Genomic DNA, 20,922 nt, shown 5'->3' on the forward strand with positions numbered 1-20,922 from the left:
AATGAGAATTTTCAAAGCAGCAATTTTTTTTAATTAGAATCTTCAGTCATACATCCTTCCCCAATGAATTAGCTGAAATCAAAACTATGTCAGTTCCCACTGAATATAAGTGGGAAATTACATTTTTTTCGGTTGATTTTTTTCAGCTTACCAAGGAAAGGGATGTTTGCACTGGGGACATGAATATTTTCCCATTTCAGACAATGTTAACATCAAGCACACCCAGACCAAGTATAACAAGCATGGCTGCAAGGTAAAGCTGACTTCCCCATGGCATATCTTCAATTTAAGTTCTGTAAAGCATTCTGTTTTTCATCAATTTAATATTTTTACTTTGGGAGTTACAGCAAGAGTGGCAGACCTGGAACAGTATGCAAACCTCTACGATTTCCTTCCAGGGTCTATGTTTTGGGAAGGAACCATGGCCCTCATTTTAGAGGGCAAATGAAATCTCAGACCAGGTATTAACCTGGCCCCAAGAAACTCACACATCAAGCCACAATAGGTTCATGTACTGACAATTTCACACGCCTTCTTCACTACCCTGCTGAACTGGGACTCCACTTTCAAGGAACTATGAAGCTGCACTCCAATGTCTTTGTTCAGCAACACTCACCAAGAAATTTATGAAATTTGCGACTTCATCTGATGAAGGGGGGTTTCACTCCAAAAGCATGTGATTTCAAATAAACCTGTTGGACTATAACCTGGTATCGTGTGACTTCTGACTCTGTCCACCTCAATCCAACACTGGCACCTCCACATCATGGCTATTTAAGACTGCTAGTTTAATGTGATTTCTATGTAAAGAACGGGTGATATGGAGAATATATGGGACATCATTAAGTGTTCCTGTCAGGTGGAGGTAGAAGATGTTGGAGATGCAGACAGAGTAGTACGGGCAAGAACTAATGTTTATGTAAATTAAGTGCTCCGGAATACAGAGAGAACTAGCCATTTGGATACCGAAGTGGCTTGATGGTATAAGTCAGAGGGTGGTGGTGGAGGGTTGCTTTTCAGACTGGAGGCCTGTGGTGTGCCACAAGGAGTGGTGTTGGGTCCAATGCATTTCATCTTTTACATAATTGATATGGATGTGAACACAGGTATATGAATTGGAAGGGTTTAGAGTGATATGGGCTAAATGCTGGCAAATCAGATTAGATTCATTCTGGATACCTGGTTGGCATGAACGAGTTGGACCGAAGAGTTTGTTTTCTATGCTGTACATCACTATGACTCTGAAGGCCCTATATTCACTGGCATGGCCAACACACTAGAAGGCTCCAGCGAACACAAGTCTGTAAAAAGTGCCAGAATTGCAGTCTAATAATTTCAGGTTCTGATAGTTTTGTACTGAGTGAGGCAAGTTCTATGCCAATACTCAGTATGACCTGTTCTGAAACTGTCCGTACTAATTTCACATGAAATGTATCTATAATTTGGAACATATTCTGAATGGAATACCCATAGAAAGATCCATATGATACAAATGAACATACTTGCAAACCATGTTTTATACAAATGTACTTAATCTTATCCACATACAATTCAGCACTCATTGGTATAGAAAAATATACTTCCTAAAGTTCCTGTTCTTCATTCTGTGCTGGGATAGATCACCTTGGATCTCTAGTTTGTTCAGATAGCTGAACTCTAACCCCAACTTCAGCTGGGAAAGCTGACCTCTGCGCTGGTGCACTTTTATGCATAATACACAGAGGTTTTCCTCCTCTTGGCAGAACAGGATTCATGTCTCGAGGACAAACAGACAATTTTCAAAAATCAGTCTGTTCAAAAATCACTACACTCCCTGACTTGAATGGTTTCCTAATCATTAAAATGTACCAGCATACCAGTGATGTCACCTTTCTATTTGAACATAGATTAAATAAATTTCCTGATTCGTCTATCACCCATTCCCCTATTTTTAAAACTCAGTGCTCACAGTTTTAATTAAAACAAAAGATAAGAAATTGCAACTTTAATGTAATATGGATGTGAGTTTGCTCGCTGAGCTGGAAGGTTAGTTTTCAGACGTTTCGTCACCATTCTAGGTAACATCATCAGTGAGCCTCCGACGAAGCGCTGGTGTTATGTCCCGCTTTCTATTTATCTGGTTAGGTTTCCTTGGGTTGATGATGTCATTTCCTGCATTGGTGATGAACATCAACTAGCCACAAAACGACATGACCCACTATCACTCGTATCCTTACACACAGATGAGGAAAGACACCACTGTGATTGGGACAACACATCCATCCTAGGACAAGCCAAACAGAGACATACACAAGAATTCCTAGAAGCATGGCATTCCAACTGGAACTCCATCAACAAAAACATGGATTTGGAGCCAATCTACCACCCCCTAACAAAAAGAACAGGAAATGACATCACCAACCCAAGGAAACCTAACCAGATAAATAGAAAGATGGACATAACACCAGCACTTCGTCGGAGGCTCACTGATGATGTTACCTAGAATGGCGACGAAACGTCTGAAAACGAACCTTCCAGCTCAGCAAGCAAACTCACATCCAGAACCTCAACCTGAGCTACAAATCTTCTCAAAATTCGCTTAATGTAATGTAATTATTTTCCATTACACTATGCAGTAACACAATGCATGGGTCAATGTTTCATTTGAATCTGACAACGTACTGTAAATATAATTGATTCATTCCATCAATTAAATACAACCTCGTAGCCTTGCTTTTTCTTTCTCCTCCCCCACAACCCTTAACCACCTTATAAGTACTGGAGAAACCTGACAGTCAGAAATATTAGCTATCAGCTCTACTTTAGATGAACTGCTTTAAGACTGAGTTATGTTTTAAATTGTCTTTAACATTTTAGAAAAGTGCAATCAGCCTGCTCAATTAAGCTTTGTGCTCCACAATCCAAGCAAAGTGCAACACCTTGCTTTTCTTGCTTATATTTTATGTGTATTTTATTAATTGTTCGCATTCTACCTAAACATTTCTAGATGTTTAGATGATTCAGACTGACATTCTATATAAAGAATATTAAAGACATGTTACGGTCTAATGGCTTTATCATATATGATTGCGCAATGCAGACGCTCTGGTTGTAGGGCTTGTCAGTTTAGTTAATAAAGATGTTTTTAAAGTGATATATACAAAACTTCACATACCTCTCCTTAGTCTTGCTATTCTATTTATTCTCTCAATAAAAACTAGCTTGCAACCAAATTTGATGTGTAAGTAAAGGTGGGATTTAGCATCTATTCTAGAAAAGTAACTAACACCTATCTGATATGATTTCCTCTAAAAATATAGCCCAAATACTTTTGGTTATTTGATCACCGTGTGCAAATTACGCTTAGTTTACACTTATAAAATAAACGAGTAAACAAACAATATAATGAAACCGCACAATTTCAAAATGAAGCAAAGATTTTCCATCCGAAGATGGAGAGAAAAGAAGATAGGTGGAGAGGAGAGTATAGGTGGGGAGGTAGGGAGGGGATAGGTCAGTCCAGGGAAGACGGACAGGTCAAGGAGGTGGGATGAGGTTAGTAGGTAGGAGATGGAGGTGCGGGTTGGGGTGGGAGGAAGGGATGGGTGAGAGGAAGAACAGGTTAGGGAGGCAGAGACATGTTGGACTGGTTTTGGGATGCAGTGGGTGGAGGGGAAGAGCTGGGCTGGTTTTGGGATGCGGTGGGGGAAGGGGAGATTTTGAAGCTGATGAAGTCCACATTGATACCATTGGGCTGCAGGGTTCCCAAGCGGAATATGAGTTGCTGTTCCTGCAACCTTCGGGTGGCATCATTGTGGCACTGCAGGAGGCCCATGATGAGCATGTCATCTAAAGAATGGGAGGGGGAGTGGAAATGGTTTGCGACTGGGAGGTGCAGTTGTTTATTGCGAACCAAGCGGAGGTGTTCTGCAAAGCGGTCCCCAAGCCTCCGCTTGGGTGGTGTCACGGACGTAGGTAGGGAGTTCCTGGACCAAAGGGGAGAAAGAGGGACATAACACCAGCACTTCTCCCCTTTGGTCCAGGAACTCCCTACCAACGTCCGCGACACCACCCACGCCCTCCACCTCCTCCAGGACTTCCCATTCCCTGGCCCCCAACACCTCATTTTCACCATGGACGTCCAGTCCCTATACACCTGTATTCCGCATGCAGATGGCCTCAAGGCCCTCCGCTTCTTCCTGTCCCGCAGGCCCGACCAGTCCCCCTCCACCGATACCCTCATCCGCCTAGCCGAACTCCTCCTCACCCTCAACAACTTCTCTTTCGATTCCTCCCACTTCCTACAGACAAAGAGGGTAGCCATGGGCACCTGCATGGGCCCCAGCTATGCCTGCCTCTTTGTAGGTTACGTGGAGCAGTCCATCTTCCGCACCTACACAGGCCCCAAACCCCACCTCTTCCTCCGTTACATTGATGACTGTATCGACGCCGCCTCTTGCTCCCCAGAGGAGCTTGAACAGTTCATCCACTTCACCAACACCTTCCACCCCAACCTTCAGTTCACCTGGGCCATCTCCAGCACATCCCTCACCTTCCTGGACCTCTTAGTCTCCATCTCAGGCAACCAGCTTGTAACTGATGTCCATTTCAACACCACCAACTCCCACAGCTACCTAGAATACACCTCCTCCCACCCACCCTCCGGCAAAAATTCCATCCCCTATTCCCAATTCCTCCGCCTCCGGCACATCTGCTCCCACGATGAGGCATTCCACTCCCGCACATCCCAGATGTCCAAGTTCTTCAAGGACCGCAACTTTCCCCCCACAGTGGTCAAGAATGCCCTTGACCGCGTCTCCCGCATTTCCCGCAACACATCCCTCACACCCCGCCCCCGCCACAACCGCCCAAAGAGGATCCCCCTCGTTCTCACACACCACCCCACCAACCTCCGGATACAACGCATCATTCTCCGACACTTCCGCCATCTACAATCCGACCCCACCACCCAAGACATTTTTCCATCCCCACGCCTGCCTGCTTTCCGGAGAGACCACTCTCTCCGTGACTCCCTTGTTCGCGCCACACTGCCCTCCAACCCCACCACACCCGGCACCTTCCCCTGCAACCGCAGGAAATGCTACACTTGCCCCCACACCTCCTCCCTCACCCCTATCCCAGGCCCCAAGATGACTTTCCACATTAAGCAGAGGTTCACCTGCACATCTGCCAATGTGGTATACTGCATCCACTGTACCCGGTGTGGCTTCCTCTACATTGGGGAAACCAAGCGGAGGCTTGGGGACCGCTTTGCAGAACACCTCCGCTTGGTTCGCAATAAACAACTGCACCTCCCAGTCGCAAACCATTTCCACTCCCCCTCCCATTCTTTAGATGACATGTCCATCATGGGCCTCCTGCAGTGCCACAACGATGCCACCCGAAGGTTGCAGGAACAGCAACTCATATTCCGCTTGGGAACCCTGCAGCCCAATGGTATCAATGTGGACTTCACCAGCTTCAAAATCTCCCCTTCCCCCACCGCATCCCTAAACCAGACCAGTTCGTCCCCTCCCCCCACTGCATCCCAAAACCAGCCCAGCCTGTCTTTGCCTCCCTAATCTGTTCTTCCTCTCACCCATTCTCACCCATCCCTTCCTCCCACCCCAAGCCGCACCTCCATTTCCTACCTACTAACCTCATCCCACCTCCTTGACCTGTCCATCTTCCCTGGACTGACCTATCCCCTCCCTACCTCCCCACCTATACTCTCCTCTCCACCTATCTTCTTTTCTCTCCATCTTCGGTCCGCCTCCCCCTCTCTCCCTATTTATTCCAGAACCCTCACCCCATCCCCCTCTCTGATGAAGGGTCTAGGCCTGAAACATCAGCTTTTGTGCTCCTGAGATGCTGCTGGGCCTGCTGTGTTCATCCAGCCTCACATTTCATTATCTTGGATTCTCCAGCATCTGCAGTTCCCATTATCAAAGATTTTCTAACAATTGTTTTATAAGATAAAGTACCAGAAGCATGTACTGGCGAATAGTACCCCACTCCTGGAAAAAAATATTCACTGAGAACTATGTGTAATTTAAAAGCATCCAATATCACCACATTCATTTGGCATGTCTTTTGAAAACCTTAACATGTGTATTTGTGATCAACGTTAATATTAAAATTTAGGTATTAATGTCCTATTTAGACTGGGGTAGAAAGTGGGCAAAAGGATACCAATGCAAATGTATACTCGATCACCCATAACCTTATTTTCATGGCCTATGGTCATTCAGCTGTCTGTGAACTGAGAACTTCTATTGATTTTTCACTTGTAGTAAGCGTATTGTTATAATTCCAGCTGATAGTAATATCGAGCAAGTCAGATCCCAAACTGAAATCAGGTTTGATAGCACATACGTTTTATTTTTACTCTTTGGTTACTATTGTGGACAATCACTGAATGTATTCATGCAGATTGTCATCAAAGTACTCTTAACAAAAGAGCACCAAATTTTATTACACAGTTCGGGAAAACAAATTATTTTCTTTATACAAAGACTCGTTGAAATGATCTTATTACAAATTTCAGAAATAAATATTCAACCCTTTTACACTCAAACTCATTACAAATAATCAAACTTCTGAGAAAGATCACCGTGCCTCCACTTTAAAATTCCTTCTTCAGTTGCTGAGGCTGCAATTATTCCTTTTCAGCAAACTTCTGCATTCACTTGTTATTTCTTTAACATATGTCATTTCCTGATAGTCTTAAACAAGCTTTTAAAATTGCTCACTTATTTCTTAACAAGGATTAGGGACGGCATGGTGGTTCAGTGATTAGGACTGTAGCCTCACAGTGACAGGGACCTGGGTTCAATTCCAGCCTTGGGTGGCTGTCTGTGTGGAGTTTGCACATTCTTCCTGTGTCTGCGTGGGTTTCCTCCGGGTGCTCCAGCTTCCTCACACAGTCCAAAGATGTGCAGGCTAGGTGGATTGGCCATGCTAAATTGCCCATAGTGTTCAGGGGTGTGTGGGTTATAGGGGAATGGGTCTGGGTGGGATGCTTCAAGGGGCGGTGTGGACTTGTTGGGCCAAAGGGCCTGTTTCCACAAAATAGGGAATCTAATTTAGTAAATTCCTTAATTGCATTTTACACAGACTTCTGCTCACTTCCACAGCTTTTCTTCGGTCCTGTTTGAGAGCTAAAATCCATTGTTGATGCTGTGGGCCTTTTCCCTTTGAATGAAACCTGCATTCACTACCTGACTTCTGGATTTTTGTCTCCATGTCATAAAATATCCTTTTGTTAGGCAACAGCAATTATTTTTCTCTTATATCTTTTCTTCTAATGCACTGAGCTATTCATCTCAAAGGTTTTAATTACCTCATTGGCAGTCATATAAATAAAACTTGAGACAACCCAGTACCACTCTCAGTTTTAGTTCCAGTTTTGAATTCTATGCTCTTCCCTTTTTAACCCTTAAAGTACACAAATACAAATTAAACCTACAGCTATACAGGTTTTGTCCACTTTAGAACCTAGGTTTTCAAATAATAGTATTATGGACATTCATCACAATATATTAAGTTGGTAGAGCTGCATAAATGCTAGTTCATTATAGTTTTAAATGAGAGAATGGGAAATAAATAGTTTCACTGCAATTATTTTCTTCAAAATTTTGAAACTATGATAGATCAGATAGTATCCATGTGAGCTCACTGGCCTGATAGCATCTATGGTGGTGGTACACAAAATTGTTATGGTGCAGGAGGCGGAAATGTGGCCCATCGTACCTCCTCTGGCTTGTTAAGTGAGCACAATTACATAGCGCCAATCTCCTGTTTTTCTCCATACTCTTGTACAATATTTCTATTCAAGTAATAATCCAATCCCCTCTTGAATGCTTCAATTGAACCTGTCTCTACCACACTTCAAGACAGTACATTCCATACCCTAACTACTATTCCTATTTCACCCTTGCTTCTTTTGCAGATCACCTTAAATCTATTCTCTCTTGTTCTTGTCCACTTTTACAAGCAGTTTTTCTCCCTCCATCTATTCTATCCAGCTTTTCGAAAATCTCAGTCAGAGTGGGACACAGTGGGACTCCTGTACTGCTGAGCAAAAAGAAAAGGCGGCACAGTGGCTCAGCAGTTAGCACTGCAGCCTCACAGCACCAGCAACCTGGGATCGATTCCACCCTTGGGTGACTGTCGGTGCAGAGTTTGCACATTCCCCCCACGTCTGCGTGGGTTTCCTCTGGGTGCTCCAGTTTCCTCCCACAATCCAAAGATGTGCAGGTTAGGTAAATTGTCCATGCTAAATTGCCTGCAGTGTTCAGGGATGTGTAGATTAGGTCAGTTACAGGGGAATGAGTCTGGGTGGAATGGTTTGAGGTTTGGCATGGACTTGTTGGGCCAAAGGGCCTGTTTCCACACTGTAAGGATTCTATGAGATCTCTCTCAGTTTTCCTCTCTCCAAGAACAGTCTCATCTTCTTCAATCTATCCTCATGACTGAAGCTCCACATTCCTGGAACCATTATTTTAAACTGCTTCTGCACTCTCCAATGTCTTCATATCCTTCATAAAACATGGCACACAGAACTGTACACATTACTCCGCTGAAGTCTAATAACTGTCGCATACAGGTTTAACATCACCTCCTTGATCTTGTACTGTGTGCCTTATTCATAAACTGAGGATGTTGTATGCTTTCCTTACTGCTCTCTCTACCTGTCCTGCCATGTTTAATAATCTGTGTACATGTATACCTAGGTCCCTCTGCTCCAACAACCCACTTAGAATTGTTTTCCCTATTTCATATTGTCTTCAATGTTCTTCCTACCAAAATGCATCACCTTACGCTTCTCTATATTGAAATACATCTGCCACCTATTTGCCCACTCCACCAACTCATCACTCTCCTCTGGAATTCTATAATGTCCTCCTCAGTTTGCAATTCGTCCAGGTTGTGTCATCTGCAAACTTTGAAATTGCTTCCTGAACACCAAGATGTAAATTATTTATACACTTTAGGAAAAGCAAGGGTCTCAATATGGACGCCTGCAGAACTCCACTTCAAACTTTCATCCAACCCAAAAAAAAATTTATTGGCCATTACTCTTTATTGCCTATCACTCGGCCAATTTTGCATCTACGTTTTCACTGACTCTTCTGTCCACGATCTATAACTTTCGTCACATTTCTGTTGTGTGGCACTGTATCAAATGCCTTCTGAAAGTCCATGTGCACCACATCAACAATATTACCCTCTTCAAGCCTTTCTGTTATCTCTTCAAAATACTCCAGCAAGTTAGTTAAACAAGATTTTCTCTTTAGAAATCCATGCTGACTCTTCCTAATTAACTCACTCTTTTCCATTGAACTACTAATTCTATCGTGAATAATTGTCTCTAGAAGTTTCCCTACCACTGAAATTAAACTGACTGGTCTGATCCCTAAAATTTTCCATGAACAAAGCAGGAATATTTGCAATTTTCTAGTTCTTTGGCACCACCTGAGACTAGGGGAGACCAAAATATTGCGGCCACTGCCCCTGCAATTTCCACACTCACTTTCTTCAAAATTCTTGAATGTGTCTCATCTGGTGTCTTATTAACTTTAATTACCAACAATGTAACCAACACTTCTGCCCTATCAATTTTTAGCCGTTCTAGGGACTGAGTTCTCTCCTTTGTCACCACAGCCTGGATAGCATTTCTCTCTTTGGTAAAGACAGATGTAGACTGTTGATTTAACCTCAGCCATGCCCCCACCTCTCAGTGTAAATCCCCTATTTGGCCCCAAATCGACCCTACTCCTCATTTTATCAGGATTTCACTACTTATATGGCCATAGAAGACTTTAGGACATGAGGGAATTTAAGAGTTCTTCATCAGTTGAATGATAATTAAGATAAAATGTATTCAAAATGGTGACATGAGAAACATGTCTATAAGAGAGAGAAATTAATTGGAAAGGTAATTCACAGGGGGGAAAATGTCCACCAAACTAAACAGACATATTGTAAAATTTGTATCTGAACAGAAGTGATGAATTAAAAACTTTCAAAACAAGTTAATAAAGTTTAGCAGAATTCAGAAATGCAGTTTGGCAGCCATGGCTTGAAAAGCCAACTTAAGAGCTTGAGGCGGCTGGCAATGAGAGCAGGAGCAGGCAGTCTGGTGTGGCTGACTGTTACAAGGGGGTGAAAGCAGGTTGCCAGGGTGGCGTCGGGGGTGAGGCTGGGCCCTGTGAGGAGTGTGAGCCCAGACAAGCCAGGTGCTTATGACTGTAGTATTGAACTGATTACAGTGTCTCTTTGTTTTTCTATTTTTAATAAGAAGCACTGTAATGTTTGACTTTTTAAACTTTGTTTTCACTATTTTTCTGTTTTGTTCCTAAGATGACACCACAAGTGGCAACTTGTAAACTTTCACTGCAGATATGCGAGTACATGTGAACAATAAACCTAATTCAATAATTGTTGTAGCATTGCAACAAGTTGAATTGCAGTGGGACTAGAATGTATTAATGAGCACTAAATGCAGTGCAAAGAACAATGTCACAAGTTTGAATCCAGCACATTAGGTGGTTGCGGATCTGACTTCTTTTGATGTGGAAGCTGTCAAAGAAATTTGTATCATCTCTGGGCAGTTTTAGGATGTCCCCAGACAGTCAGCTATACCGAAGTACTGACATATAAGCCTCGAACCCCGTTTCCTACTAATGTCTGCCTTCTCAGTCACAGGAAATAGCTAGGTAAGAAGAAAAAAAACAGAAATGGGAGAAAAGGCAGGGGAAAGCTATTCACTAGACAATCTATCACAAAACATGGGGAAGATGCTTAATTTCTTGGCAACAGTTGCAAAGGATCAGTTGTGCTTTGAAAAACCATACTTTTGATGAACACCATTCTCAAACAAATTGGGGCAACACATGAAGTCTGATTAACGGCTAATGAATTTATGGAGACATTTCATTCATAGCGTGCATGAATGCAGGGAAAATGTGTGGCTGTGCATTTACTCAGTTTGTCAAAAACTCAGCATCTGATAAAGTGATGACAATTACAAAGTTAATTTCTTAAAAATATTGCAGAATTTTAGGAGAAACTCAAAAAAACACAGAAGCAAAATATTTTGGAGTACATGAATTGGGGAGAAAACTGACACCCTCTTGCTGTCTGCATCAAAAAAAGGCGCCATGTTTAGCAGAATAGACTAGAAAAAAACTAGACACAATTTCTGCTTCGGAATTTCATATTCTGCCCTACAGAAAGACAAAATACTTAAAATTAAACAGGACTGTTTCAGTGCGTCTGATTCCCAAACAAGAAAATTAGCGTGTTTAGAAAGACAGTTTAAGTTGTACTTCTTAGTACATGGAAAATTGAATGTCACAAAAATCACTTCTCCAACTTCTTAATAATGATCACAGTTTGTATATTGATGGAAAAGAATTAATGGAGCTATTCAAGTTATTTTTAAATCAATGTGTGATATATGTGCCAATACTCCATTGAGTTTTTAATTTTCCATATTGGGAAAATATTTAAATACCATGCTTATTTTACCAAATCACTGGGACGGATTGGTTTCATTTTTGAGTTTCTATATTTGTATTAATAACTAAAGGCCCATCCAGAAAAAAGACAAAATGAGAGGGTCCATCACCTGTGCCACCAAAATGAAATGATCATTGGCTCCAGATTCAATTGGATCTTTTCAGTATTTCCCTCATTGTTAAAAACTTGATGTTGTTCAATCCTTCACTGCTTTGTCACAAACCAGAAACAAAGCCTTTGTTGAACGAAAGCATTCCAAAACAGTACAAGCAGGTGTGAAGCAGATGCTGAAAACTGCCATGAGAACCCAGACTTGGCCATTGTAGAAAAACAGGCAAACAAAGATGGTGGCAGGGAAAGAAACAGATAGCACAAAAATGTCAAAAACTGTATTTGGGAACCTACCACTTCATTCAGAACTTCCCCAGGTCTTAGCACCTGCCAGGTTAAGTGCAAAAATGATAATCAGAACCAAAAAATACTATTCTGTGTATGAAATACACAGCATAGTATTAAAATATCACAAAGCTTATTTTTTAAAAAAATATATGCGAACATAAGGCTCTGTAACAGTGTTTCTTTGAAACTAGAAACAGCAAGCTAATTATTAAAAATACTTTCAAAATATAATTTTGCACATATGCTGTAGAATCACATTAAAAGTTAGGAACTTGCATACATTTGGTATCTCATCATTTTCTTAGACCATCTCAAGGCAAGCCACAATCAAATAAGTGCTTTGAAGCACAACCACTTGTCACATATGTGAAGCTTTTGTTTTCAGCAGGGAATGAGTTAATTTCTTCAGTCAGAACTATGATTTAAACTTGCAGTATGTTTGAAGATTGGTTTGGCTATTTCTTCTAACAAATGGGGAGAAAACACGGACAAGTCTTAAATTGAAACAAGTTGCACATCTGGTATTAGAAAACTTGCAAACCAGCATCATCCAAAAGAAATCCATAGGGCGCTATAAAGTGAAAAGGCTCTGACAAAGACCTTTGTCCCCTCTAAAATTATAGTGCATTATTTAACTTGGTAGATGGTGGTGGATTGGTCTTGCAATTACAATATCTTCTGCTTTTGTTTCAAATTTCCAGCATTTGCAGTTTTCACCTTTTATCATTTTGCTGTCTCAGTTTCAATAAATTGTATCAGTAGATTGAGCACCTTACCAGTTTTCCCGTGGCAGTTCACCATTTAATCAATGCCTCTGGTTAAGGCGAACGAAGAAAAAAGGATGACTTTCACTATCAGTAGTTTTTTCTATTTCAGTTGCCATGACAATGCTTTTTGATGGAAAGTGGCTGTGTAGACCTTCCTCTGTCCCTTTTACATGATTATCAAAAGCACAATCAGAGTAGTAAAATGGATTCACCAACGTCAAAACGTAACTTACAAAAGAAACCAGCTATAGCTTTCATCTCTCTCTTCCACACTGGAATTATGACTTGCCCTTAAGCTCTTCTTGGAGAGATTTACCAGTGACCCAGGTCAGATCTCCCCATATCAGTTGACAAATTTTTATCTCTAATATTTTTATCACCTAGTGAAAATTCACCGCTTTTCAGAACATTGTCTGTATGTTCATCGAATAAACAGATATTGGAATGCTCTCTAATTATTTGGATGACAAAGCTTTTCATAGGCTGCATGTGAGGACTATTTATTATAGAAATATGATTGGCACTTAAATAGCATAGTACATCTCAAGATTATTCAACTGCACTCATTTAACTCGACCTTTGTGCCTGTTCGTGAAGCAATAAAGTAACCTCACTTTTTTAAAAAGGATTAAAACTGAGTATTCAATGTCTTGCAGCCCTTTGGAGCCTAGACTCAAGAACTCAAGTTATAACTCCTGTTTAAATTTGATAAGTGAATTTGATTGCCCTAATTTACTGAGGGATATTTGCCTATTTGAGGATAAATGAAAAAACTGAAATCTTTCGATTCTTCAGTTGCACTGAAGAAATATGTCATCTAAACTGACCCTGCTGCTCAGGAATAGAGGAAGGAGAGGTCTAAAATAGGCAAGACTTCTAAGCTAAAAAAAAATGGACTTTTATGTTTTAAAGGATCCACTGTTCTACCGTTTGTTGGAAATAAACTAACATCAAACGATTAGTTTCCTAAAAAAAATTAGATCCTTCATCAGCACTAGTAAGTTCCCCTCCAAGTCAAGCACCATCCTGACTTGGAAATACATCACCATTCCTATATTGGGATGGATCAAAATACTGGAACTCTCTACCTAATAGCAATACGCGCTGTAAACTGTGTGAAATGTAGTGGTTCAAGATGGCACTTTCTCAAAGGCAGTATGGGGAATGGACAACATATACTGGTCTTGTCACTAATTCTCTTATGCTATGAAAGAATAAGAACCAAAAAAAACTTATTTCCATTAATGTTCCTGCTTAAAGGATGATATTTTCGCCTCGTGTGACTTGCATTTTCAGAACTGACCTACAGGGGAAAAGATGAATAGCACTGAGGGACATCTCCACAAGGGGTAAAAAATGAAATAAACATCTCATCAAATAGTTTCAAATGCTGAAAAACAACAATAGCTCATGTTTGGAATAGACTGACTTGCCAACCACTTTCTTAAGTAAATTTGATGCGAAAGAACCAAATGGTGAGCAAAGAATAACAAATACAATGCAATAAATAATTTGCATGCTGGATTAACATCAACTGATTTCTCAAAAATGAAACCTGCTGTTATTGGATCTACCAATATCAAAATTGTTTGCTGACTGGAGCAGGCCTTCATTTGATTGGGTTAAAGGATATGCTCCCAGCTCTGAAAACTGGACAGGAATCAACTAAGATTAAAAGGAATGATGAAATCGTGCAAATCTGTTGCCGATAAAGAACACTGGAAAAGGTGACAGTGGGTGGTAGAGAAGATGCTAAATGGGAAATAATACTTTAAAAACATATTTGTCTTGTTTGTCTATACTGTACAGTTTATAATATCATCTATTGCCATTTCTATAGCTTGTGAGAGATTAAACATTTCCTGTTCCTCAACAGTATCTGAAGTGAAATTAAAATAGTTAGCCTAGGGTACAAAATACAATGGAAATTATGACATGCTAGCACTTAAGAGTTAAAACCTTACAGTAAAGGTGGCTCAAAACATTCATGGATAAAACAGTGGCAGGGTATAGTCTTAGCTCCATGGGTCACAAATTAAGGTATTTATGGAAGTATCGGAGAATAGAAAATGAAGTGCAGAAGCAATAAATAGGAGAGCTTAATAGGGGGCAAGTTGAGGAAAGAACAGGTACAAAATATAAACCAACGTCAAAAATAATGTGCAGTTAAAACTAAAAGGGACTGATTTACTAAACTGTAATGTATTATTATTAATTATTACTATTATTATTGTATTATTTCTACCCACTTCACTCAGCTAAACCCAGGCAAATGGGACTAGGATAACAAAATGTGAGGCTGGACGAACACAGCAGGCCAAGCAGCATCTCAGGAGCACAAAAGCTGACGTTTCGGGTCTAGACCCTTCATCAGAGAGGGGGATGGGGTGAGGGCTCTGGAATAAATAGGGAGAGAGGGGGAGGCGGACCGAAGATGGAGAGAAAAGAAGATAGGTGGAGAGAGTATAGGTGGGGAGGTAGGGAGGGGATAGGTCAGTCCAGGGAAGACGGACAGGTCAAGGAGGTGGGATGAGGTTGGTAGGTAGGAGATGGGGGTGCAGCTTGGGTTGGGAGGAAGGGAAGGGTGAGAGGAAGAACAGGTTAGGGAGGCAGAGACAGGTTGGACTGGTTTTGGGATGCAGTGGGTGGAGGGGAAGAGCTGGGCTGGTTGTGTGGTGCAGTGGGGGGAGGGGACAAACTGGGCTGGTTTAGGGATGCGGTGGGGGAAGGGGAGATTTTGAAGCTGGTGAAGTCCACATTGATACCATTAGGCTGCAGGGTTCCCAAGCGGAATATGAGTTGCTGTTCCTGCAACCTTCGGGTGGCATCATTGTGGCACTGCAGGAGGCCAATGATGGGCACGTCATCTAAAGAATGGGAGGGGGAGTGGAAATGGTTTGCGACTGGGAGGTGTAGTTGTTTGTTGCGAACCGAGCGGAGGTGTTCTGCAAAGCGGTCTCCAAGCCTCCGCTTGGTTTCCCCAATGTAGAGGAAGCCACACCGGGTACAGTGGATGCAGTATACCACATTGGCAGATGTGCAGGTGAACCTCTGCTTAATGTGGAATGCCATCTTGGGGCCTGGGATAGGGGTGAGGGAGGAGGTGTGGGGGCAAGTGTAGCATTTCCTGCGGTTGCAGGGGAAGGTGCCGGGTGTGGTGGGGTTGGAGGGCAGTATGGACTAGTTCAGTTTAGAAAACTTGGTTGGCATGGATGAATTGGGTTGAAGGATCTGTTTCCATGCTGAGCTATGTGTCCTTTAATCACATTCAAAGAAATGGACCTAAGCTGTTCTCATGTGTTAACCATATGCTTGCATGAACAGAGGGTGTTGATATGCAGCCGAACCCTCCTCAAGTGAAAAATACTTTATACAAATTAACTCAATAGGAAATTGGAATTTTAAAAAAATGCCAATAAATGAAAGAAAGAATTAAACAGATAGTTAAAATCATTTTCACATAATGTGGAAAAACGTTTATTATTGATGTCTATTTTGACCTAAAAAGCTGATGCAATACAAAGCATAACCAAAAAAATAAGCTAAACCAATGAGTTTTACAATTCTGATACTGAAGAAACAGTTGAAGAGTTATTGCAAAATATACAAAACTAGAGTTTCTTTTGTTTTTCTTTCACCCCTTCCAATTGCAAACTGAATCAAGATGCTGTGACAAAAACCAACCTAACTTGCATCAGTGTGCAAAACCATGATTTATCTTCATACAGAGTTGAAGAAGTATATTAAAAGGCCTCAATGTGTCTACACATCAATATGTTTGTTTATGGACGCTGCGACATCAGTATCTCACTGAACCCATCTCTTGATTCTCCTATGATGATAATGTATCATACCACACCGTAGCTGGACCATGTAGAAAAAAAGTAGTACAGTGTTGGTGGGTTGAATAACTGGTTTGGTGCAGCAAGATTCTATGATATGAAACTTTGGAATAAGAGTGAAAGGACTCAAAATAACAGCATCATCTACAAAGAAACAAAAGAAGTTGCAAAAGAAAGAGACTTTTAAATTAAGAGGTTAGAAAGTAATTGCTTATCAGAAGGTATACCTTTCCTTGTATCTTGTCCAAGAGTGTGTGTAAGGTGTGAGAAGAACAATTTTCTCTGTACATTAAGTACAAATATTTTGTTTTATAAAATTGGTTTAAGATTCTGTTACAGCTAGCTCAGAACAAATTCCTATACGCCATAAAAGATTTCTAAATTGAAATGAAGACTCTAAAAATGTATATTAAATGTTTTTCTTGATCAGAGAAGAAGTTGTGCACTAAATGCCTTTCAACGCTTTAATATTAATACTGACAATGATCCACTCCAAATGCAACTGGCCTGATCTCTCCTTACAGTCTCGTCATTATTTTTGAAGGTGAGAGGATAAGTAAATGTTGAAAAGTTGACTCAAGTCTGTTTTGTGCTTGTTCTGAATGCAAATAGCATATGCAACTGAAAACAAAGTGGGAAAATTGGATCCTGAGTGACTTGTAAAACGCTGAAGTTCGGTTTGGCGATAGAATGGACTAACCCAAACTTCTTACATCAGTAGAGAGTAACTGCATTCTCTTCTATGGTGTAACTGAACAGGGTTGACATTCTGGCCACATTCAGGAAACCAAAGTTTTCATACAAACTGAACTTTGGATATCCGTATTAAATGCAGTCCAGATATGCACAACTCATTGAATTGTCAAGAGAATCCAATTTGTTTCTATTATTTTAAAATATTTCACCTCCCAAAAAGAAATCATCTCCACAGTGTCTCACTGCTACCAGTGCTCGTCAGAAATTATTTTCATCTGCTTTAACTCCAAATATTTGTAGTGAACCTGAAAAGAAATGCACTATGTTTTTAACTTTTTTTAAAAAAGAAAATGATGAACATCTCAGAATCAATGGAAAAACTTCATAATTAATCAGATTAATTTCTGCACTGTCAAAAATATCATAAGCCTTAAAAACTAGACTTCAGTCTTTCAGTAATTTTCATTTTAATTGATATTTATTTATATTGTCTGTATTTTATAACTTTAAAACAATTTTGCAAACATGTGTGGTATAATTCAGGTAAGTATTTCTGCTTTTGTGATACAGCACAAACAGGCATTATTTGGTTATGTGAAAGCTAGTATACGGCTTTACCGGTTATGTACTGGTTATGCATTTCACCATGAAGGCGACTTATCAACGGAGTATATGTTTCAGTTTACAGAAGAAAATAGGTTGACAGAATAGAATTAAATATTTACTTTTTATATCAGTTTCTAATACTTTTGGTCTTCGAATGTCTTAAGTTGCATCTCCATTACTTTCTCAGGCACCCGAAAAGGACTTTTCTTCAAAAACTCTCGTGCTAATATGGTTTTAAATGTAGTTGTTTCAAAAGTGATCAGTCATAGCATAGTTATATCACAGCACAGACTGAGGTCAGTTTGGGCCTTAATATTTATGTTGGCTCTCTGCAAGAACAATTGAACTGGTTATATTCCTTACATTCAGTCCCTGGAGCTCCGAAAGTTTTCTCTTTAGCCATGTATTATTTACTTTTGAAACCATTTTCTATCCATCCCCTTCATATTCAGCAAATTCCAGGCCTGTAACACTCACTGCAAAAAATATTCTTTCTCGTGTTACTTTTATTTTTGCTAATGATCTTAAATCCTTTGGTTCATGACCATTCTGCCAATTGGAACAGTTCTCCTTCTATTTGGTCTTGGTTCCTCATGGTTCTACCAAATCTCCTCATCACCTTCTCTTATGGAAGGAGAACAACTCCCACTTTTCCGATCTATCTCCACAACTGAAGTTCATCATCCCATGGAACATACTTGCAGATCTTTATGCACCATCCTCGAAAGCCTTCAAATCCTTCCTCAAGTGTGGTGTTCATAATTGAAAACTATATTCCAGCTGAGGCCAAACTGTTGTACAGATTTATCATAACATCCTTGTTTTTATCCTCTAGGCCTCTATTTATTTCTAAAGTCAATACATTAGTGAAGTGCCACATAATATACAAAGGCAAACCACAACTGGCAGAAACTGAAATTTCAGACAAACTAATAGGCTGGTAAGAATTCATGCTAATACTGAAATGTTAGCTCAATCACCCCAGCAATATCTTTTAGTGTTTTGCACCTGAAGCATGCAGTTTTTCTTCCGAAACAGAGATTTCTAGTTTAAATATTCATAATATTTGTTTACATTATATTACAATAAATTAGTTGGGAAAACTATTATAATTTAATTTCCAATTATGATACACATTCATCCTAAACTAACTGTTTAAATAAAAATATGTTTAAAATTCTAGGTGTCAATTTTTTTTAAAAAAACAATTTTTTAAAATTGGCAACTTCAGCTTCCAAGTCAAACAAGCATTTAAATCCTTGATGAGTTGTCTGCATCTGAATGAAAATGTTCAGGGCAAGTAGTGTCAATAATATGGATTGTATGCAAAAAAAGGAAGAAACCCTGGTACATGCCGCTTCAGGGATTGTCCTGCATTGACTCCAATTAGTACTTGACATCTATTCAGCAAACTTTTACTTTACATTAAATTAGAGCTACGTAAAGACCAAAAACGTTTTAAGCAGCGACAGAGGGGTCTAACCTCCCAGAGGCTAGTGTTAATTTTTAGCATAAATTCCTGTTAATTTTTCCCCAATGAGGAAAAGCAAAAATAAAGTAGCTTTATATTGTATTCAAAACAGAGCAGTTGCTTAAAATAACTTGGGGAATGAAAGCCTGCTATCAATCAAAACAGCATCTGCCGGCGGTTGTATAAACAGAAGATCAAATAAGATGTCTTCAAGGATTTTCAGTGTGAACCGTAAAAAACTTCATTAACTTCTGACAAAGAATGCAAATTAATCACAACATGGGGTGAAATGAAATTAAAGACTCTTTTCTAATCAATGACAAAGCAGGATGAAATATTTCAAGCCTCTTAATGTGAGGGATGTTTACAGTGTGCTCGGGGAAGCCAAAATGTAAGGTTTGAGTACAGTTCCACCTATGGTGGCTATTTAGGCCCCCCAGAGCTATCTGCTTACAAGGAGTACATACATAGCACTGATACACAAACACACTAATCATCCAAATCTCAGGTGCATCCAATTTGTTATTCACACTCAGTGCCAGCAAAAAAAATGCCTGGTGCAGACAGATGCACCAGGAACCTTAACTGACAGTTTTGGCCTCCGGAAGTGCGATCACTACAGCAAAATCTAGTACAGCCTCCAGGTGAAATGTCTGGAGCTCCATATGGAGCAGGGAAAATTAACAACAAGATGAAAATCACTACTGCAGCAGGGAGTCTGAATTTAAAAAAAAATGAAATTTAAAGATGAAGAAAGAGAAGTAATAAATTAATGGGGTGTGAAAACATTCAAAGCTTTACAATACCAGGGGCACTATTTGCACAGAAGTTATTTTTACTTCGGGTCATTTCAATGTAATTTATTAACCCGGCCTGGTTTCACAGCGTAAGACACGTCAGTTTTTTTTCCACCCTTCCGTTCCTTTTATGGAAATGAAAGCAAAATCTTTTACATTTGCACTAGCAAATCAGAAATGTAATATTTGTTCAATCAATCATACATTTGGTTAATATGCAGGCTTTTATCAACCAGCTTAGCTGTCCAATATGAAAGAATCATTGGAAGTCCTTCAAAAACTGATACAAGAGTGATTGTCACAACTGTCAAAAACTTTGAGAGCAAACTGAAAAGAAAATATCAGCAAGAGGTGCAAATCTGAATTTTTCATTTTTATGACACAGACACACAATTTTGCCATGCATATATTTGTCCATGTAATGCAAATCCTATTTGCATAATAATAAGTTAATGGATGCTCAAAGAATGTACGCCAACAAGACTTTAAAATCAGAGGAGCTGGATACTGTTTAGTTTATATAGACCACTGAGGGGTGTGGGAGGAAGACATACACAGAGTGCTGTTGTGGGCAAGAGAAGGGGAGATTAAAAAATGGTTTCCAAACCACTGGATGGATAGCATATTTCAATTTAAGTCTGCAGCTTTGTGTGTATGTGACATAAACTTTCAGGATTGCTCCCTTGCACCTTCATACATAGGGATGAATGTCATAGTGGCAAAAGCCAGTAATGAACAATCTTACCTGAGGATAAGGAAACCTCCCAAGAGCAAGCTGTAAACGGAAATAATATTTGTCTAGTTATGGATCTGCATGTGGGGCATAGTCTCACTGTAAG

The 20,922-nt window shown here is 40.1% G+C and overlaps 1 protein-coding gene across 6 annotated transcripts in view; it reads right to left on the reverse strand.

Moving 5' to 3' along the window:
• The window catches only part of map2k5 (mitogen-activated protein kinase kinase 5), a 353,172-nt gene that overhangs the window by 60,694 nt on the left and 271,556 nt on the right, over nucleotides 1-20,922 (reverse strand). For 4 of the 6 annotated variants that reach the window (XM_059639304.1, XM_048562623.2, XM_048562622.2 and 1 more), the window contains one exon: nucleotides 20,829-20,858. In XM_059639304.1, coding sequence (XP_059495287.1) covers nucleotides 20,829-20,858 — 30 coding nt within the window. Of the gene's footprint in view, nucleotides 1-11,355; nucleotides 11,944-13,409; nucleotides 13,975-20,828; nucleotides 20,859-20,922 lie in introns of those variants that run through there. The other 2 variants (XM_048562624.2, XM_048562626.2) reach the window with 2 other exon arrangements.

This window comes from Stegostoma tigrinum, chromosome 33 (assembly GCF_030684315.1).
Source record: "Stegostoma tigrinum isolate sSteTig4 chromosome 33, sSteTig4.hap1, whole genome shotgun sequence".
NCBI classification, from domain to species: Eukaryota; Metazoa; Chordata; class Chondrichthyes; order Orectolobiformes; family Stegostomatidae; genus Stegostoma; species Stegostoma tigrinum.